The sequence below is a fragment of the Puntigrus tetrazona genome, unplaced genomic scaffold, assembly GCF_018831695.1.
Source record: "Puntigrus tetrazona isolate hp1 unplaced genomic scaffold, ASM1883169v1 S000000586, whole genome shotgun sequence".
In the NCBI taxonomy this organism is placed as follows: Eukaryota; Metazoa; Chordata; class Actinopteri; order Cypriniformes; family Cyprinidae; genus Puntigrus; species Puntigrus tetrazona.
In genome coordinates, this window is record NW_025048217.1 from 194,076 (window position 1) to 210,000 (window position 15,925).

Genomic DNA, 15,925 nt, shown 5'->3' on the forward strand with positions numbered 1-15,925 from the left:
TCCTTAAATAAGACAAAAATACACTTATAACGAGAAGCCTTTAAATGCCTTTCCGCGGAACGATCCGTTCTGCTCCGGCGTCGGTGTGAACGGCCTCGAACGCTTCGTCATCCGTGATGTAAGAGAATATAAGCCCTCCGTCATCACGGACTCGTCCGGAACGTGAGGTGACGTGCACTTATAGACGGTCGTCCTTATATTTGACAGCGGCACGTGACCGCGCGGGGGTCTACCGGACACTCGCCGGTTACCGTCAGCAGCGCGTGACCTGCGTCAGCAGTGCGCGTGCGGGAATATTCGGTTCCGTTGTCTCAGCCTCCGCGAACCGAGCACACCCGGTTACCGAGCGATCCAGCGCGATGAGCGGCGGCGTGTACGGCGGAGGTAAGAGCACATCACCATGACAACCGCATCCGCCAGCATCCCGCGCGTCGCTGCGGTCAGGAACACAGAAGATGCATGCCTTGCTTTACCGTGCTTTTTCCGTGCTTTACCGTGCTAGACCACCTGCCGGGAGCCTCAGCGACAGTCCCGTTTGGGTTCTTTGCCACAGTTTTTCTTGCTTGAGCACAGGAATAAATATATGACAAATAGAAATATAAACATCATATATACTGCAAGTGCTATGGCATGAGTACAGTGCCCTCCACTAATAAATATGAGCAAAAAATGCATCTATCATTTAAATAAATTCACCAAAAATGTAACTCTCCACCGATGCAAAACAAATCTCATGATGAAATAGATATTTTTCTCCGATGCATGCTGGCCACGGTTATTAGTAAAACATCTCTAAATATTCCCACTCATATTTACATTCTTCAGCACACGGCTGACTAGGAGCAGGACCTCTGACCTCTGATTCACAGGATCCAAACTCCCCTAATCATCCATCACCAGGAGGGAAACCTAAGAACACAGATCTGATGTGAAGAACAGGATTGTTGAGCCTCACAAAACAGAGTAAAGTAGTTGTATACGGAGCTAAAGCACCATCAGGCCAATGTTCTAATGAACCTAAGATCTGCCTGGAAGACGTCGAGCGTCTACTCCGTCCGTCCTGGACATCTCGTTCAGATACATGGCCTCACAGATTCCATCAGATACATGTCATGGCTGGATCTTCCACTGGGACACAAAGTCCCCAAACCAACACAGAAACCGATCACTGAGCACAAAATGAACTCTTCTGGATGAAGGAATGATCCCCGTTAGAGGAGAAAACTCAGAGCTGCTGTCTGGGAAAAAGAACATCTCAATAACTGGGTGCCAATAACTGTGATCAACACGAGCTGGACAAACCATTTGCTTGAGATTTTCTCCCTACTTTCGCTTGTTTTACTTCAAAGAAAGGTTAAAATTTGGGAATTTCTTTTGAATGAACGATCAAAAGGATAAACAATGCGGATTTTCAGAGCGGCCTTTGCTCATATGATCCAATCAGCAGCTCTGTGTTCATCATGTGACCGGAAGTCATTACGGCTTCACTTCATGTGTTTCTGTTAACTTTAAGCGACTTTCAGACAGCGTGTGTGAACAGAGATTTACTGATACCTGGATATTAATATAAGAGCGGTTTAATAATCATAATCTCTCTCTGTGTCTCAGATGAAGTGGGGGCTTTGGTGTTTGACGTCGGCTCCTTCTCCACCAGAGCAGGGTATGCAGGAGAGGACTGTCCAAAGGTAGACACCCATCCACCCATCCATCTATTATCTATCCATCACCCATTATCTATCTATCATCCACCCACCAATCCATCATCCATCCACACATCCATTATCTATCACTCATCCATCCATTCATTCATCACCCACCCATCCACCCATCAATCATTCATTCACCATCCATCCATTTATCAAGACCTACCCACATTTCCATTCATCATCGTCCATCTATCTATCTTTTTAGTAATATTATCAGTTTAACTTTAAATGTAAATCAGACGAGAACAGAATCTGGTCTGAATGACTTTACAGCTCAAATAGAATTAGATTCATAACTGATGATTTTTTCGTGTATTAAACAGGAAAACTGTGTCAGCAGATTAATTCTAGGTGACATTAAAGTCAGATGAGCAGAGGACTGATTGAGAGCCGACCCGAGGCGTGAGGGGTCCAAGTGTCTGATTAGGGCCCCGTGGCCACCAGAGGGCCCCCGAGAGTAGCCCACGTGAAATAATGTGTGATATACAACGCTGGGCAACGATAACATTACATAACAGTTAATCATTATGTGCCTCAGCCTACCTGCTAGTGCTATTATTTTCAAATATCATTATGCCTCAGTTAACTAGATAGAGATCAAGAGTTGTTGTCACAGATGCTCTCTGCTGTTTAACATTTATTATAAAAACATATTGCATGTAATAAAAGAATTGATTAATATTTATGTTCCACAAATGCATTGTCCGCTGGTTTATTTGGCTACTTTTCAGCACACCGCATTAAGTACGCCATTTAAGACATCAAGACTTTATTACTGTTACTATAATTACTATAAAAATTATGATGAATTATTAATAAACACTATAAACTGATCGTGGATGTGTTAGATTTGTGTGAATAAACAAGCTTTGACAATAACCAGTTGGGTCCCCTCAAATCAAATGTTGCTTAGGTCTGTATCTATAAATAACCCACCCATAAACCCGAAGCTCCTCGAGTCTGACTGTACTGAACGTCACATGATCATCGTTGGTTATGTTCCTGATCGCTGGGTAGGCAGATTTCCCCACCACTATAGGAGTGAACGCTGAGGAGGAGGGGCCAACTGACATGGGGGCGGAGCAGGAGAGCAACAGTGGGCGGAGCTATTACATAGACACCACAGCTCTGCATGTCCCACGGGCCGGAGTAGAACTCATCTCTCCACTGAAGAACGGCATGAGTACGACACACACACACACACACACACACACACACACAGGATTTCATATAAAAAGCACGAGTGTTTTCTGCAGAATGTCTCATTTGATCTCTTTTAGTTGAGGACTGGAATGCATTTCAAGCCATAATCGACCACATCTACAGCAAACACATCAAATCCGAGCCCGGTTTACACCCTGTCCTGATGTCTGAGGCTCCTGTGAGTACAGAAACACAGTGTCTCAGCAACTGATGTGAATGGGTGCCGTCAGAGTGAGAGTCCGAACATCACCATAATCCACGTTTTTAATGCCTGAAAAAGTCCATAATCCATAATAACTGAAAAAATCCATCCAGCTGTTCTGTAAACGCTGCAGATTTCTCTCCTGATTCAGACCAGAACACTTTTTCTCTATTATGAACTCCATGATATTTTAGTGAAAAATGCCTTAATGCTGGATTAGTTTCATCTTTTGTCTTCTCCAGATGTTAACTGATGGACTAGAGCAGCTTTCATCAGCTGTTTGGACGCTCTCTCCGACGGCACCCATTCGTATACATTGCAGAGACACTGATGCAGAGCAACATTTCTCCTGATCTGGGTTGATCCGAGGGGGAAGTGATGTAATAATGTTTCTCTTGTCACAGTGGAACTCGCGGGCGAAGAGAGAGAAGCTAACAGAACTCATATTCGAGCATTACAACATCCCCGCCTTCTTCCTGTGCAAGACCGCAGTGCTCACCGCGTATCCAATCAGAAAGCACCCCTCGGCAACATCAGCCAATCAGAATCCAGACAGGCTGAGTTCCCTCGTGTGTTAAAGACAGGCTGATGATGTCATGATGTTTGTACGTCACCTTAACCTGATCGACTGCAGCTTTGCTAACGGCCGAGCCACGGGCCTCGTGCTGGACAGCGGAGCCACACACACCACCGCCATCCCAGTGCATGATGGGTACGTCCTGCAGCAAGGTAAACAGGAGAGCGTGCATTACTAAGGACTCTAAACTTTGCTGACACAGTCTATTACATGCCTGCTGTTTATATTTGAATCTTTTTGTAGTATTGCCAAACGAACACTTACTGAATCAGTCAATTGAAGCAGCTCGGCTTTCCTTGATTCTCCACCAATCGTTGTTTAGAGAAATCAGCTCGTCTCAAATCTGACTTCAAAGCATGTAACACAAATAATTTGATTCAGGTCAGGGCTTCGGAGTGGGTTCGTGTTTCATTTGATTCAGTTTGGGAGTTCGGAGTGGACTCATGATTCATTTCGTATCGGGACGAGTTTCAAAGTCCTGATCTGAATAATATTAATAATATGATGTAGATCAGGGCTTCAGAGCAGATTTGCAAATCGTTTCAGATCAGGACACAATTTAAACGTGTCGATCTAAATAATGGTTCAGTAGTGGTATCTAAATAATTGTGAATCATTTGATTCGGAATGAATCTTCGGAGCAGGTTCATGAATCTGATTCTGGCGTCAAAATGATAAAATTAAACAATAAAAAACATTAGAGCCAGTAGACTTTTGTTTATGTTTAATTGAACTAGCAGGAAACACAAATTAAGTAATATTTTTCTATATTTTAAGTAGTCAAACAATTCAAGAAACAAAAGTCAAAATGGGATCAAATGAACATTACATAAATCTGAGTGGGTACAACAAGTGAATGAATCTTCCTCAGAAGAAACAAAAACATAAACTCACTTTTAATGACTCGTACTAGAATGAACTTTTAACTCCTGTTTCCAGATCTGGACATCGCTTGTCATGGTTTTAAGTGAGATGGGAGAAAAGGAGATGTTTGAATCAGTTGAAGCAGTCAGATCTCAAAGTGATTCACTGTATGGAAGTGTTTGAAACTCAAAACTGTGTCAATGCAAGGAAAACTAAGGCACAACTGAACTGATATAGTGCTGCTCACTTTGCTGAGTGATCATAGTAAGGGTTTATCACCAGTGTGTGTGTGTGTGTGTGTGTGTGTGTGTGTGTGTGTGTTGTTGTTTCTAGCACTCAGACCAGCAGCAGTGCAGATGTGTGTGTGTGTTCTTGTGTCCAGGGATCGTCAAGTCTCCTCTGGCCGGGGATTTCATCACCATGCAGTGTCGAGAGCTGTTTCAGGAGATGAACATCGACACGGTTCCTCCATACATGATCGCATCTAAGGTAGCACGTCTTCTGGGGTTCTCCTCTGAGTGTGTGTGGTGTTCAGTCTCTCAGTCTCTGTGTGTGTGTGTGTGTGTGTGTGTGTGTGTGTGTGTCCGTCAGGAGCCCGTGAGGGAAGGAGCTCCGCCGCTCTGGACCAAGAAGGACAAACTCCCCTCCGTTACCAAGTCCTGGCACACATACATGTGCAACGTAAGAGTCTGGAAGAGCTGCATTCATTCATTTCTTCATTCTTTGGTGTGAAACACGTATGTGAGGGGTGATCGCTGACCGTCGCTCTTACAGGAGGTGATTCAGGACTTCCAGGCATCTGTGCTGCAGGTGTCTGACTCTCCGTATGATGAGCAGTGAGTGGAACACACACAAGACAAGTCATCATTCATTTAACAATACAGATCGTTCTTCTCTATCCAGACAAACCGGCAGTTTATTTCTAGACTGCAGCAAAATCAGATTGCATAAATGTCTCACCTGATTGGCGTGGTCTTGTCCCGATGGCCACCGAGGTCTTCACTGGGGATCTGTCTCTGGAGCTCATCTAGGAAATGTAATAACACAGTTTTACAGATGCTAGAAACAAAATTTTCGAAGGAAAGATTGCGGTCAAACAGCACACCTAGGTTCCTAACTGATGATGAAGAATTAACAGAGCAGCCATCAAGTGATAGACTGTGTTCTAGATTATTATATGTGGGGTTTTTAGGTCCAATTATTAGCACCTCTGTTTTTTCAGAATTTAGCATTAAGAAGTTACTCATCATCCAGCTTTTTATATCGACTATGCATTAATTTCTCAATTTAGAAGAAATATAAAGCTGTGTATAATCAGATGTTATCTCCTGATAGTATCTCCCAAGGGAAGTAAAGCATGAAAAGCATGAAAAATAATGGTCCATATTTAATTTGTGAATGATATGTTACCTCCTCATTTACATTTACCTCATTAACGTCAGATAAATATGATTGGACCATGCTAAAGCTCTTTTAATAGTTTAGATGGAATAGGGTCTAACATACATGTTGCTGGTTTAGATGATTTAACAAGTTTGTACAAGTCTTCTTCTCCTATAATAGAGAAAGAGTGTAATTTTTCCTCAGGGGATCTAAAGCTCACTAACTGATGTGAAACTGTAGCTGACGGCTGCATAGTTAGTTTTATTTCTGATGGTATCAATCTTAGAAGTAAAGTTCATAAGGTCATTACTGCCGTGCTCTTGGGAAATGATTCTTTATTTTTCATTAATTTAGTCACTGTATTAAATAAATACCTGAGGTTATGTTTGTTTTCTTCTAAAAGAGATGAAAAGTAATCAGATGTAGTAGTTTTTAATGCTTTTCTGTAGGATAGGGCACTTTCCCACCAAGCTATATGAAATACCTCTTGTTTTGTTTTCCTCAAGCAGTGCTGCGTTTTCTCTTGCTGATTTCTTTAGTGTGCTCATTATACCATGACTTTTTTTTCGTTAATCTTTCCTAAGGGTAAAGGTCCAACTGCATCTAAAGTGCTAGAAAAGAGAGAGAAGAGTTTCTGTCTCGTGTGTGTGATCTGGTGTCTGTGTGGGTTCAGGGTTGCTGCTCAGATGCCGACGGTGCACTATGAGATGCCAAGTGGCTACAGCACAGATTACGGAGCAGAGAGGTTACGGATCCCTGAGGGCCTCTTCGATCCGTCCAATGTGAAGGTGAAGTTCATCAGATCTGCTTCAGTTTGTCCACTTCAGTGCTCCTCAACTAGGAGCCCAGGGCCAGGAGATGAGTTCAAAGAGAAAAAAGTGTTAAAACAAGCTGAAAGTCAAGGCATATCTTATTTGGGTTAATTTCCTGGACAAATGTAATTTAATTTCATCAGGATTCCCACAGTCTCGGACATTTGTGAGTTCTAGACCTAGTCAATAAAATGTAAGTTATGGAAATGAATGTAGTCTGGAAAGGATATAGAAACTGATCAAATATAAAGATGATATAGAAACAACAACAAATAAAATCTTGAATCGTTACGATTCTGCTTGAATCGTAAAAGTGTAAAATTGGTAATAATAAAATGATTGCTGATCCCTTCTTCTCAGGGTCTGTCGGGTAACACCATGCTGGGCGTCGGACACGTGGTCACTACCAGCATCGGCATGTGTGACATTGACATCCGGCCTGTAAGAGACAGAAAACACTTCTGTTAGTCTTTACTGTGTACAAAGCACTGAAGCATCAGGACCACTGACGTCATATGTGTGTGTGTTGAGGGTCTGTATGGCAGTGTGATCGTGACCGGAGGAAACACACTCCTTCAGGGCTTCACCGAGAGACTCAACAGAGAACTTTCTCAGAAAGCACCGCCGGTGAGTCCAGATCCCAGTCTGATCTCAATCTTTCTGATATCACTCTGTCTAAACTCTGATCTCAGTCTGATCTCCGTCTCCTCTTCATCTGATCTCAGTCTGATCTCCATGCTGTCTGTATTTCAGAGCATGAGACTGAAGCTGATCGCCAGCAACAGCTCCATCGAGAGGAGATTCAGCTCCTGGATCGGAGGATCAATCCTGGCTTCACTGGTGAGAAACACTCCAGCTGTTTGAACACATACCGCATCACAAACTGTATTATATTAAATATTACTGTAAATATAAGCCTGACCTGATGTGTTTGTCCTCAGGGAACCTTCCAGCAGATGTGGATCTCAAAGCAGGAGTATGACGAGGGAGGAAAACAGAGCGTGGAGAGAAAATGCCCTTAAACGCGCACGCACACACACACACACACACACACACACACACACACCCCTCAAAACACACACAGCTCTTTCTATCACGCCGTCAAGCGACATGTGCTTCATGCTTTTCTCTCTCTTCATGAGTTTCTGTATAAACTACATATCCCTGATCTGCATACAGTATTTACAGTAACTCCAGAGTGCTGTGTTCTCTGTCAATAAACTGAGAAATATCTTCATGAGTTCAGAAAGCTTTGTTCATGCGCAGCATACTATCAGAAAACAACAAATCTTATATACATGTGTATATTTGTCGTTGTATTTTATATTTAAACAGAAATGCACTTTAAAATGAACGGCAGGGCTTAAACTAAGCAAGGATTAGGATATATCTCAGTCATGACACTGATGCCGAGGAAATAAAAGCAGTGCTGCTGTGACCTAATGACAAAACAAAGGCTCTGACACATTTTACCACTTGCTTAAAAACTACATTTATTAATAACCTTTGTTTGTGTTGTGATTAGAACCATAACAAGCATCAGCAATATAACAGAATATATATATAGAAAGATATGAAGCACGTCACGGGAGAGCACGCGCGTCACTCGCGGGACGGCCTTGACGTGACGGCCGGCGCTGACGTCGCGGGAGCGCGCACGGGAGATAAGTGACGTTTAAAAGCGGAACGAACGGAAGGAACGGAGTCAGCGCGCGCATCCAGAGCAGGTAAAACACACTACACGACTTATAATTAATAGCATTATAGATGTGTTAAGTGTTAGTTCTGGGTTTATAAAGTAGAACTTTTATTAAGTATAAATCTAGTTATTGTAGATTTATTAAGAGTTTGTTTTTTATATAATTAAAGCAGTAATACCAATAACTACAGCACTGTTTAACCGGCTGAGAGACACAAAATATTGAGAAATAACCTTAAGTTGTCTAAATAAAGCTTTTATCAATGCATATTACTTATCAAAAAGGACGTTTTGATGTATTTACAGTAGGAAATGTACTAAATATCTTCATGGAACATGATCTTAATGACCTAATGATTTTTTTGCATTAAATAAAAACTGATAATTAATGTATATTGCTACAAATGCATCTGTGCTGCAGGGATACATTTATAACTCCAAATCTGACTTTCTTGCTTCTTGTCTAAATTATTGGGTGAACTACTCCTTTCAGTTCAGTAATATAGTGGCATGTCTAAATCAATAATAGTAATAGAAACACTATTGCATGATGATCTAAATCGCTGCGGGTTTGCGTCTCTGAACAGGAAGTTGATGTTATTCTGTGATCTGATTGGATGGGTCTCACACTGTGCTGCCTGCTGAAGGATGCTGGTCTGAAAACACACCGGAAATCCCGATCGGCATTCTGTCCGTTTTCTGTCGCCCCGCCCATTCGCCTAGCGGTGCTTTTAGACACGCCCCCCGTCACCCCTGGAAACCCACGGTCGCAGTGGAGCTCCACCTACCTGTCGCCCAATCTGAGGGTGTGTCCGTCGGGTGGGCGTGTCTCTCGCGCCCGTGTGGAGCAGAGCAGCGATGCGGTTCGCTGTGCGGTTGGCACGGCAACCGGACTCCATATATGGGAGGTGCTGTGGAAGAAGCAGCAGAGAGGAAGCCACGCCCTACTGGGTGTGTCCACGCACAAGTGCGCCCTTCAGGCCTCGGGCTACAAGGCGTTGATAGGCGGAGACTCGGGTTCCTGGGGCTGGGAGCTCTCGACCAATCAGCTCTGGCACGGTGGGACGGAAGCGGGGCGGTACCCGGGGGGCGGAGCCGGGGGAATGTTAAGCGTTCCAGACTGTGTGTTATTAGTGCTGGACGCAGACGCGGGGACGCTGGGATACGTAGTGGACGGCTGCTATCTGGGCGTGGCCTTCCAGAACCTCCCCAAAGGGGCGGAGCTCTTCCCTGCGGTGAGCTGTGTTTGGGGCGGAGCTCAGATCTGCATACGCTACCTGAGTGGCACGACACGTGAGTGTGACATCATCACGTCACAGCATACAAAAAATTTTTATTATTTGATAAATTATTAAAAACAGTAAATTAAAACAACTTAAAACTTCAATGCGGACATATTAAAATCTTTGACCCATATACATAAAAAATGTAAATAAAATACAATAATAATCTTCCATTTAGTCGAACTCTATTTTAAAAAGTTCTTCTAAAATCATCTGCAAGAACGCACAATACGATTATATTTTTCACATTTTAAATATTTTGTTGTAAAAGCTTGTCAAGTTTTTTTGAGTAGGCACATGTGACACAAAAGACACAAAAAGTTGCACACGACTAGAATGCAAGATTAACACTCAGATTATTGAACTTTAATGTCTGCTGAAAACACAGACCAAGTTTAAGTTGATATAATTCATCCATAAGCTTAAAACGCTCAGAGTCATCTTTTTTTTACAGTGATGTTTTTATCAAAAACAAGAAGTGTTTATCCATGCGGTGTAAACATTAATGTATTAATACAGTTGTTTCTATATCTATGTAAATATAATACTGTCCCTGTGTGTGTGTTTCTCAGGAGACCCACCTGCTCTGGAGGCCCTGAGCCGGCTCTCAGTGCGGCGGGCCCTCGGAGGGACCGGGCCCCGGACGCTGTCCTTCCCGCCTGCCGTCCAGCGCCTCCTGCTGGACACACACACACACACACACACACACCGCCGTGTCTGGAGCGTGAATCAGAATCACTTACGTAAAAGAATCATCTAAATATTTCATCTTCATTTAATTTATTCTGAAACCATTTCTTTTTGTTTTTCTTTTCCTGTATCTATGTATATATAGAGTTCATTTCTACAGATAATTCTGTTTTTTCTTTGTGCATTCTAATTATTCCCAATCAAACAGAAACTGCAGTTGATTTACTTTAATTTATATTATATTACAATAACTAAAATACAACTAAAAACTATTTTTTTAACTGTTATGGATATATGTATAGAGATATATCTAGCTAATATTATTTATATCTCAATTCAGTAATTTACCAGAAGCTTTTACCCAAAAAAAACATTTTTGTGTTTATCTCTGAGAAGCTGGAAATAATGAGTCCTGTATAAAAGCTCTATTATAATAAAAATGACTTGAAAGTAATGTGAGTTATTATTAAAGCTTTGCTGTTATAATTGTCCGTCTGGAGAATCACATGACGCTGAATCATGAATCATGAGTCGAGTGTGAATGAACGAGTCACCTGATCGGCACACACTCCTCGAGATCAGTCACAGACGAGTGTGTGTGTGTGTGTGTGCCGTGTAACACACTCAGACATGAAAAACACCTCAAGACGCTTCTTTAAGACGGGAGCGTTTATTTCAAATATATAAAAAAGCACATAAACAAGTGAATAAAACAAGGTCATCTCCAGACTCTCTGAGGTCCTCCTCTACGAGTCACGGGCCTTCGAGACGACTGACCGCTTCGAGACGACACACACACCTGAGAAACACCACACACACACACACACACAGATCAATCAACACACACCCTGAACAGGAACAAATGAACTGAACTTGTACTAAACTATAAAAGGATTAATAAACATTCATATAAAATATTAAGTATATATTGATCATTACATTTTGTTCATACTGAGTGAGTGTGTGTGTGTGTGTGTGTGTGTGTGTGTGTGTGTGTGTGTGTGTGTGTGTGTGTGTGTGTGTGTGTGTGTGTGTGAGTGAGTGAGTGAGTGTGTGTGTGAGTGTGTGTGATTGTGTGTGTGTGTGTGGTGAGTGAGTGTGTGTGAGTGTGTGTGAGTGAGTGTGTGTGTGTGTGTGTGTGTGAGTGTGTGTGAGTGTGTGTGAGTGTGTGTGTGAGTGTGTGTGTGTGAGTGTGTGTGTGAGTGTGTGTGTGTGAGTGTGTGTGTGTGTGTGTGTGTGTGTGTGTGTGTGTGTGTGTGTGTGTGTGTGTGTGTGTGTGTGTGTGTGTGTGTGTGTGTGTGTGAGTGTGTGTGTGTGTGTGTGTGTGTGTGTGTGTGTGTGTGTGTGTGTGTGTGTGTGAGTGTGTGTGTGTGTGTGTGTGTGAGTGTGTGAGTGAGTGTGTGTGTGTGTGTGAGTGTGTGTGTGAGTGTGTGTGTGTGTGAGTGTGTGTGTGTGTGTGTGTGTGTGTGTGTGTGTGTGTGTGTGTGTGTGTGTGTGTGTGTGTGTGTGTGTGTGTGTGTGTGTGTGTGTGTGTGTGTGTGTGTGTGTGTGTGTGTGTGTGTGTGTGTGTGTGTGTGTGTGTGTGTGAGTGTGTGTGTGTGTGAGTGAGTGTGTGTGTGTGTGTGTGTGTGTGTGTGTGTGAGTGTGTGTGTGTGAGTGTGTGTGTGTGTGTGTGTGTGTGTGTGTGTGTGTGTGTGTGTGTGTGTGTGTGTGAGTGTGTGTGTGTGAGTGTGTGTGTGTGTGTGTGTGTGTGTGTGTGTGTGTGTGAGTGTGTGAGTGAGTGAGTGTGTGAGTGTGAGTGTGTGTGTGTGAGTGTGTGTGTGAGTGTGAGTGTGAGTGTGTGTGTGTACAGCAATACAGCAAGGATTCATTCATTCATGAACAGTAGAAACACTGACGACCAATCAGAATCGATGCTGCTCTCACAGAGTTTCTAACAAACAGAGGATGTAGTTCATGGACGTGGAGGTCAGTAGAGTGTGTGAAGGTGTCACTACAGCTCATAGGATGAAGAACGACTACGTGTGCGGTCGAGTGAAGCGGGGACCTCTGGTTTGTCTCGTGGATCTGTTTTCTGCTGCAGGTTTGATCTGGGTTCACTCAGCTGATGATCAGACTCAGGTTGAAGCTCTCTGATTGGCTCGTCCACGGGGTCACCGGGGGAGCGTTCCAGCAGCTGAACAACACACAGGAGGAAGTGTGTGAGAGCGAGTGTGTGTGTGTGTGTGTGAGAACGAGTGTGTGTGGTACCTTTGACACATAGTACTGCAGCTCACTCTGTCTTTCTTCATTCGTGCTGGGCGGAGCTTCGTCTCTGGTGGGCGGGGCCTTCTCTGATTTGAGTCCGGAAGCCCCACCCCTTCTATCTGTGCTGGTGCTGTGATTGGTCCGTGTGTCTTTGGGGCGTGGCCATGTGTCTGACTGTGATCGACTCTCGTCTCCTCCCTCCTCTCGTTCTCTGAGAACACAGGCCTGACCCACAATCCACTGCAGTCACTGAGCGCTGCAACACACACACACACACACACACACACACACACACACACACATATATTTCATATATTATTAGGTTAGAAATACCACATGAGCAAGAGTTGTTTTCCTGAATATCAGCACAATTGCAAATGTAAGATTTAATTTATACAGTAGTGTAAAAATTATTTTTGTAACTACCATATTATTTGACAAACTCAAAAATAATAAAAAAAAAAAAATTCAATAGCCTTTATAAATACTTAAAATAAGCTATACACAATAGTTTTAACAGTTTTTTTCTTGAACAAAAAATAATTCTATATAGTCTAAAAATTGTAATACTTTCAACTAAAACTGCAGATTAATTGTGTGTGAGTGTGTGTTTGTGTAAATACGTGTGAGCGTGTGTGTATACGTGAGTGTATATGTGTGTATGTGTATACGTGAGCGTGTGTGTGTGTATCTGTGTGTGTATACGTGTGTGTGAGTGTATACCTGTGTGTATACGTGAGCGCGTGTTTGTGTATGTATACGTGTGTGTGTGTGTGTGTTTGTGTGTGTGTGTACCCGTCACGTCCGTGTGCTCCAGCACTGGTTCTAGTGGACAGAATGAAGTGCTGAGGTTCAACAGTCCCGTCTCTGAGTGATCTCTCCTCTCTCTCTCTCTGGTCAGATGCAGGACCACGGCCTGCGGAGCTGCTTGATCAAACAGATCAATACAATGCTTTGAAGTCCAATAATCCTACAAAAACAAACTGTCTGTTCGTGATAATTTGACCATGAGAGAGAGACAGGTCACCTGACGCCTGCGTGTCAGCTTTAGGAGGAGAAGACGATGCTTTGGACGCCTCCCACTGAGGGACGGGTGATAAGAAACTCTCCATCTGAACACACACACACACACACACATACACACACACACACACACACACACACACACACAGACAGACACAGCAGGGTATTATACACACCATAATGACCGTCTGAAATACTAAGTTGTTATCCAATGACAGCTGTACCTGCTCCTGATTGGTCAACAACCTCAAAGCCTCCGCCCAATGGGAGCGCATCATTCCCTGCAAGCGGGAAACTAGCTCCTCCCTCTGTGTCTCCAGCTTCCTTTTGGACGCCGCCATGGAAACCAGCTCTTCCTGCATCTCTGACAGTCTGCGCACACACACATATCATTATTTGAAATCTATAAATGATATATAAATCAGTCATCTTCCACTGATGTCTGGTTTGTTATGATCTGACAATATCTGTCTGAGATACAACTATCTGAAAATCAGGAAACTCAAAAAAATCTATTCTAACATCAGTCAGATGTAACAGATCATACATATCATCAGAACAGCCTAACACACACACACACCCACACACCCACACACACAGAGAGAGCAGTACTTGTGCTGGTAGCTGTGTGTGAGAAGCTGCAGCTTGTCGTCCTTCTCCTGTAGCTGTGTTCTAAACTCATCCAGCTGAGCCGCCAGCTCCCGCTCGTGCCGAGCACTCAGATCCAGCAGCTGCTTCCTACACACACACACACACACACACACACACACACACAGCTGATGATGTTGTGTACCACACTGACCTCAAAGAAACAACATGTTGACACTAGTAGTGTGTGTGTACCTGTGTTGTTGTCGTAGATGTGTGTTGTGTGTTGTGTTCTCCTCCTGGATGGTCGTCAGTCTCTCATTGATCTGCCGCTCTAATGACAGACGAAACTCCGCCTCCATCCGAGACTTCTGTGCCTCAAACCGCGTCTACAACAAACACACCAGCAACTATAACAACTACAGCCATAAGTTCAACAATTATAACTATAACAGGAATTTTAACAATGACTGCAATGGTTACTGTAACAATAACTGTACGGTAATAACCAATCTGGTAGCTATAAATATAACTGTAATGCATGTGGTGAGTAATATAAAAGTAAGTATAAGTGCAAACATAACAGTAACTGTAACAATAATTATAGTGATAGCTAATGACTAACAATAAGAAAGGTATAAGTGTAGATGTGTGTGAGACCTGCTCCAGCGCTCGGTCCACTCTCAGAGTGTCTCTCTCTCTCCTGATCTGCTCCAGCTCTTCCTGTATCTGGCGTGTCCTGCTCTCGGCCTCTTCTCGAGCGGTCACTTCCTGTCTCACCTGCTCCTGAAACAGTAACACAGGTGGGCTCTGGGTCAGCTGGGGCGGCTCTGAGGGACTGCAGATGAGTGTGTCGAGCGCCTCACCGTATGTGCGTGCAGCTGCTGCGTGGCGTGTGTGAGCTGCTGCTGGAGCTGCTGTGTGTGTGTCTGTGTGTCATGTGACTCCGTCTGGAGCTGGAGCAGCTGCTCTCGGAGTCTGTCTGCATCTCTGCTCAGCTTCTGCTCCTCCTGCTGGAGCTCCTTCAGACGCAGACGCAGCTCACACGCCTCCTGCTCCTGAACACCATCACATTACCATCACCACCATCATCTCCACATCATCACCTTACCATCACATTACCATCACATCATCAACATCATCACATCATCTTCACCATCGCATCATCACCATTACCATCACATCATCAACATCATCTCCACATCATCACCTTACCATCACATCATCATCACCTTACCATCACATCATCATCACCTTACCATCACATCATCAACATCATCTCCACATCATCACCACCATCATCATCTCCACATCATCACCATTACCATCACATCTCCACATCATCACCACCACCATCACATCATCATCATCACCTTACCATCACATCATCAACATCATCTCCACATCACCACCATCACATCATCATCATCATCATCATCATCACCTTACCATCATCACATCATCATCACCACCACATTACCATCACATAATCTTTGTGAACACTGTGTGTGAGAGAGATATACCAGGTGTTTGTTGGTCTTCTGCAACTCCTGCTTGTGTTTCTGCTCCTGGTTTAGTTTTTCTTCTACCTGAGAGAGATTCTGCTCAACACGGGACAGAGCCTAAGAGTCACAGAGACAAACACACA

The 15,925-nt window shown here is 43.5% G+C and overlaps 3 protein-coding genes across 5 annotated transcripts in view; 2 read left to right on the plus strand and 1 right to left on the minus strand.

Moving 5' to 3' along the window:
• Positions 1–60: 60 nt before the first annotated feature.
• actl6b (actin-like 6B) lies at positions 61–7,980 on the plus strand. 3 transcript variants are annotated; one of them, XM_043232642.1, is made up of 14 exons: positions 70–384; positions 1,609–1,685; positions 2,724–2,889; positions 2,987–3,087; positions 3,516–3,613; positions 3,746–3,840; positions 4,935–5,041; positions 5,144–5,233; positions 5,327–5,388; positions 6,609–6,723; positions 7,108–7,188; positions 7,279–7,374; positions 7,501–7,587; positions 7,689–7,980. In XM_043232642.1, exons 1-14 carry the CDS (start codon positions 360–362, stop codon positions 7,767–7,769), a joined length of 1,281 nt encoding a protein of 426 aa, XP_043088577.1. In that variant the 5' UTR covers positions 70–359; the 3' UTR covers positions 7,770–7,980. The 3 variants fall into 3 exon arrangements, with proteins under 3 accessions (XP_043088576.1, XP_043088577.1, XP_043088578.1); XM_043232641.1 differs by having other exon boundaries at positions 61–384; positions 4,935–5,233; XM_043232643.1 differs by lacking the exon at positions 70–384 and having other exon boundaries at positions 1,614–1,685; positions 2,728–2,889.
• Positions 7,981–8,135: 155 nt separating this feature from the next.
• On the plus strand, positions 8,136–10,934 carry si:ch1073-228j22.2 (SPRY domain-containing SOCS box protein 2). Its single transcript, XM_043232645.1, has 3 exons — positions 8,136–8,474; positions 9,034–9,739; positions 10,302–10,934. Exons 2-3 carry the CDS (start codon positions 9,064–9,066, stop codon positions 10,487–10,489), a joined length of 864 nt encoding a protein of 287 aa, XP_043088580.1. The 5' UTR covers positions 8,136–8,474; positions 9,034–9,063; the 3' UTR covers positions 10,490–10,934.
• A 139-nt stretch (positions 10,935–11,073) lies between these two features.
• The window catches only part of cntrob (centrobin, centrosomal BRCA2 interacting protein), an 11,217-nt gene continuing 6,365 nt past the window's right edge, over positions 11,074–15,925 (minus strand). The window contains 12 exon segments of the mRNA XM_043232640.1: positions 11,074–11,218; positions 12,467–12,595; positions 12,670–12,816; positions 12,819–12,922; positions 13,462–13,590; positions 13,694–13,778; positions 13,914–14,061; positions 14,302–14,427; positions 14,533–14,666; positions 14,938–15,063; positions 15,144–15,335; positions 15,801–15,899. Coding sequence (XP_043088575.1) covers positions 11,138–11,218; positions 12,467–12,595; positions 12,670–12,816; positions 12,819–12,922; positions 13,462–13,590; positions 13,694–13,778; positions 13,914–14,061; positions 14,302–14,427; positions 14,533–14,666; positions 14,938–15,063; positions 15,144–15,335; positions 15,801–15,899 — 1,500 coding nt within the window. The 3' untranslated portion in view covers positions 11,074–11,137.

Excerpts from the sequence above, each read along its gene's own strand:
- actl6b (XM_043232641.1), top strand. The coding sequence starts at position 360 with ATGAGCGGCGGCGTGTACGGCGGAG. Across the intron at positions 2,890-2,986 it reads TCCACTGAAGAACGGCATGA|TTGAGGACTGGAATGCATTT; the intron begins GTACGACACACA and ends GATCTCTTTTAG. Across the intron at positions 7,375-7,500 it reads TTTCTCAGAAAGCACCGCCG|AGCATGAGACTGAAGCTGAT; the intron begins GTGAGTCCAGAT and ends TCTGTATTTCAG.
- si:ch1073-228j22.2 (XM_043232645.1), top strand. The coding sequence starts at position 9,064 with ATGGGTCTCACACTGTGCTGCCTGCTGAAGGATGCTGGTCTGAAAACA. Across the intron at positions 9,740-10,301 it reads CTACCTGAGTGGCACGACAC|GAGACCCACCTGCTCTGGAG; the intron begins GTGAGTGTGACA and ends TGTGTTTCTCAG.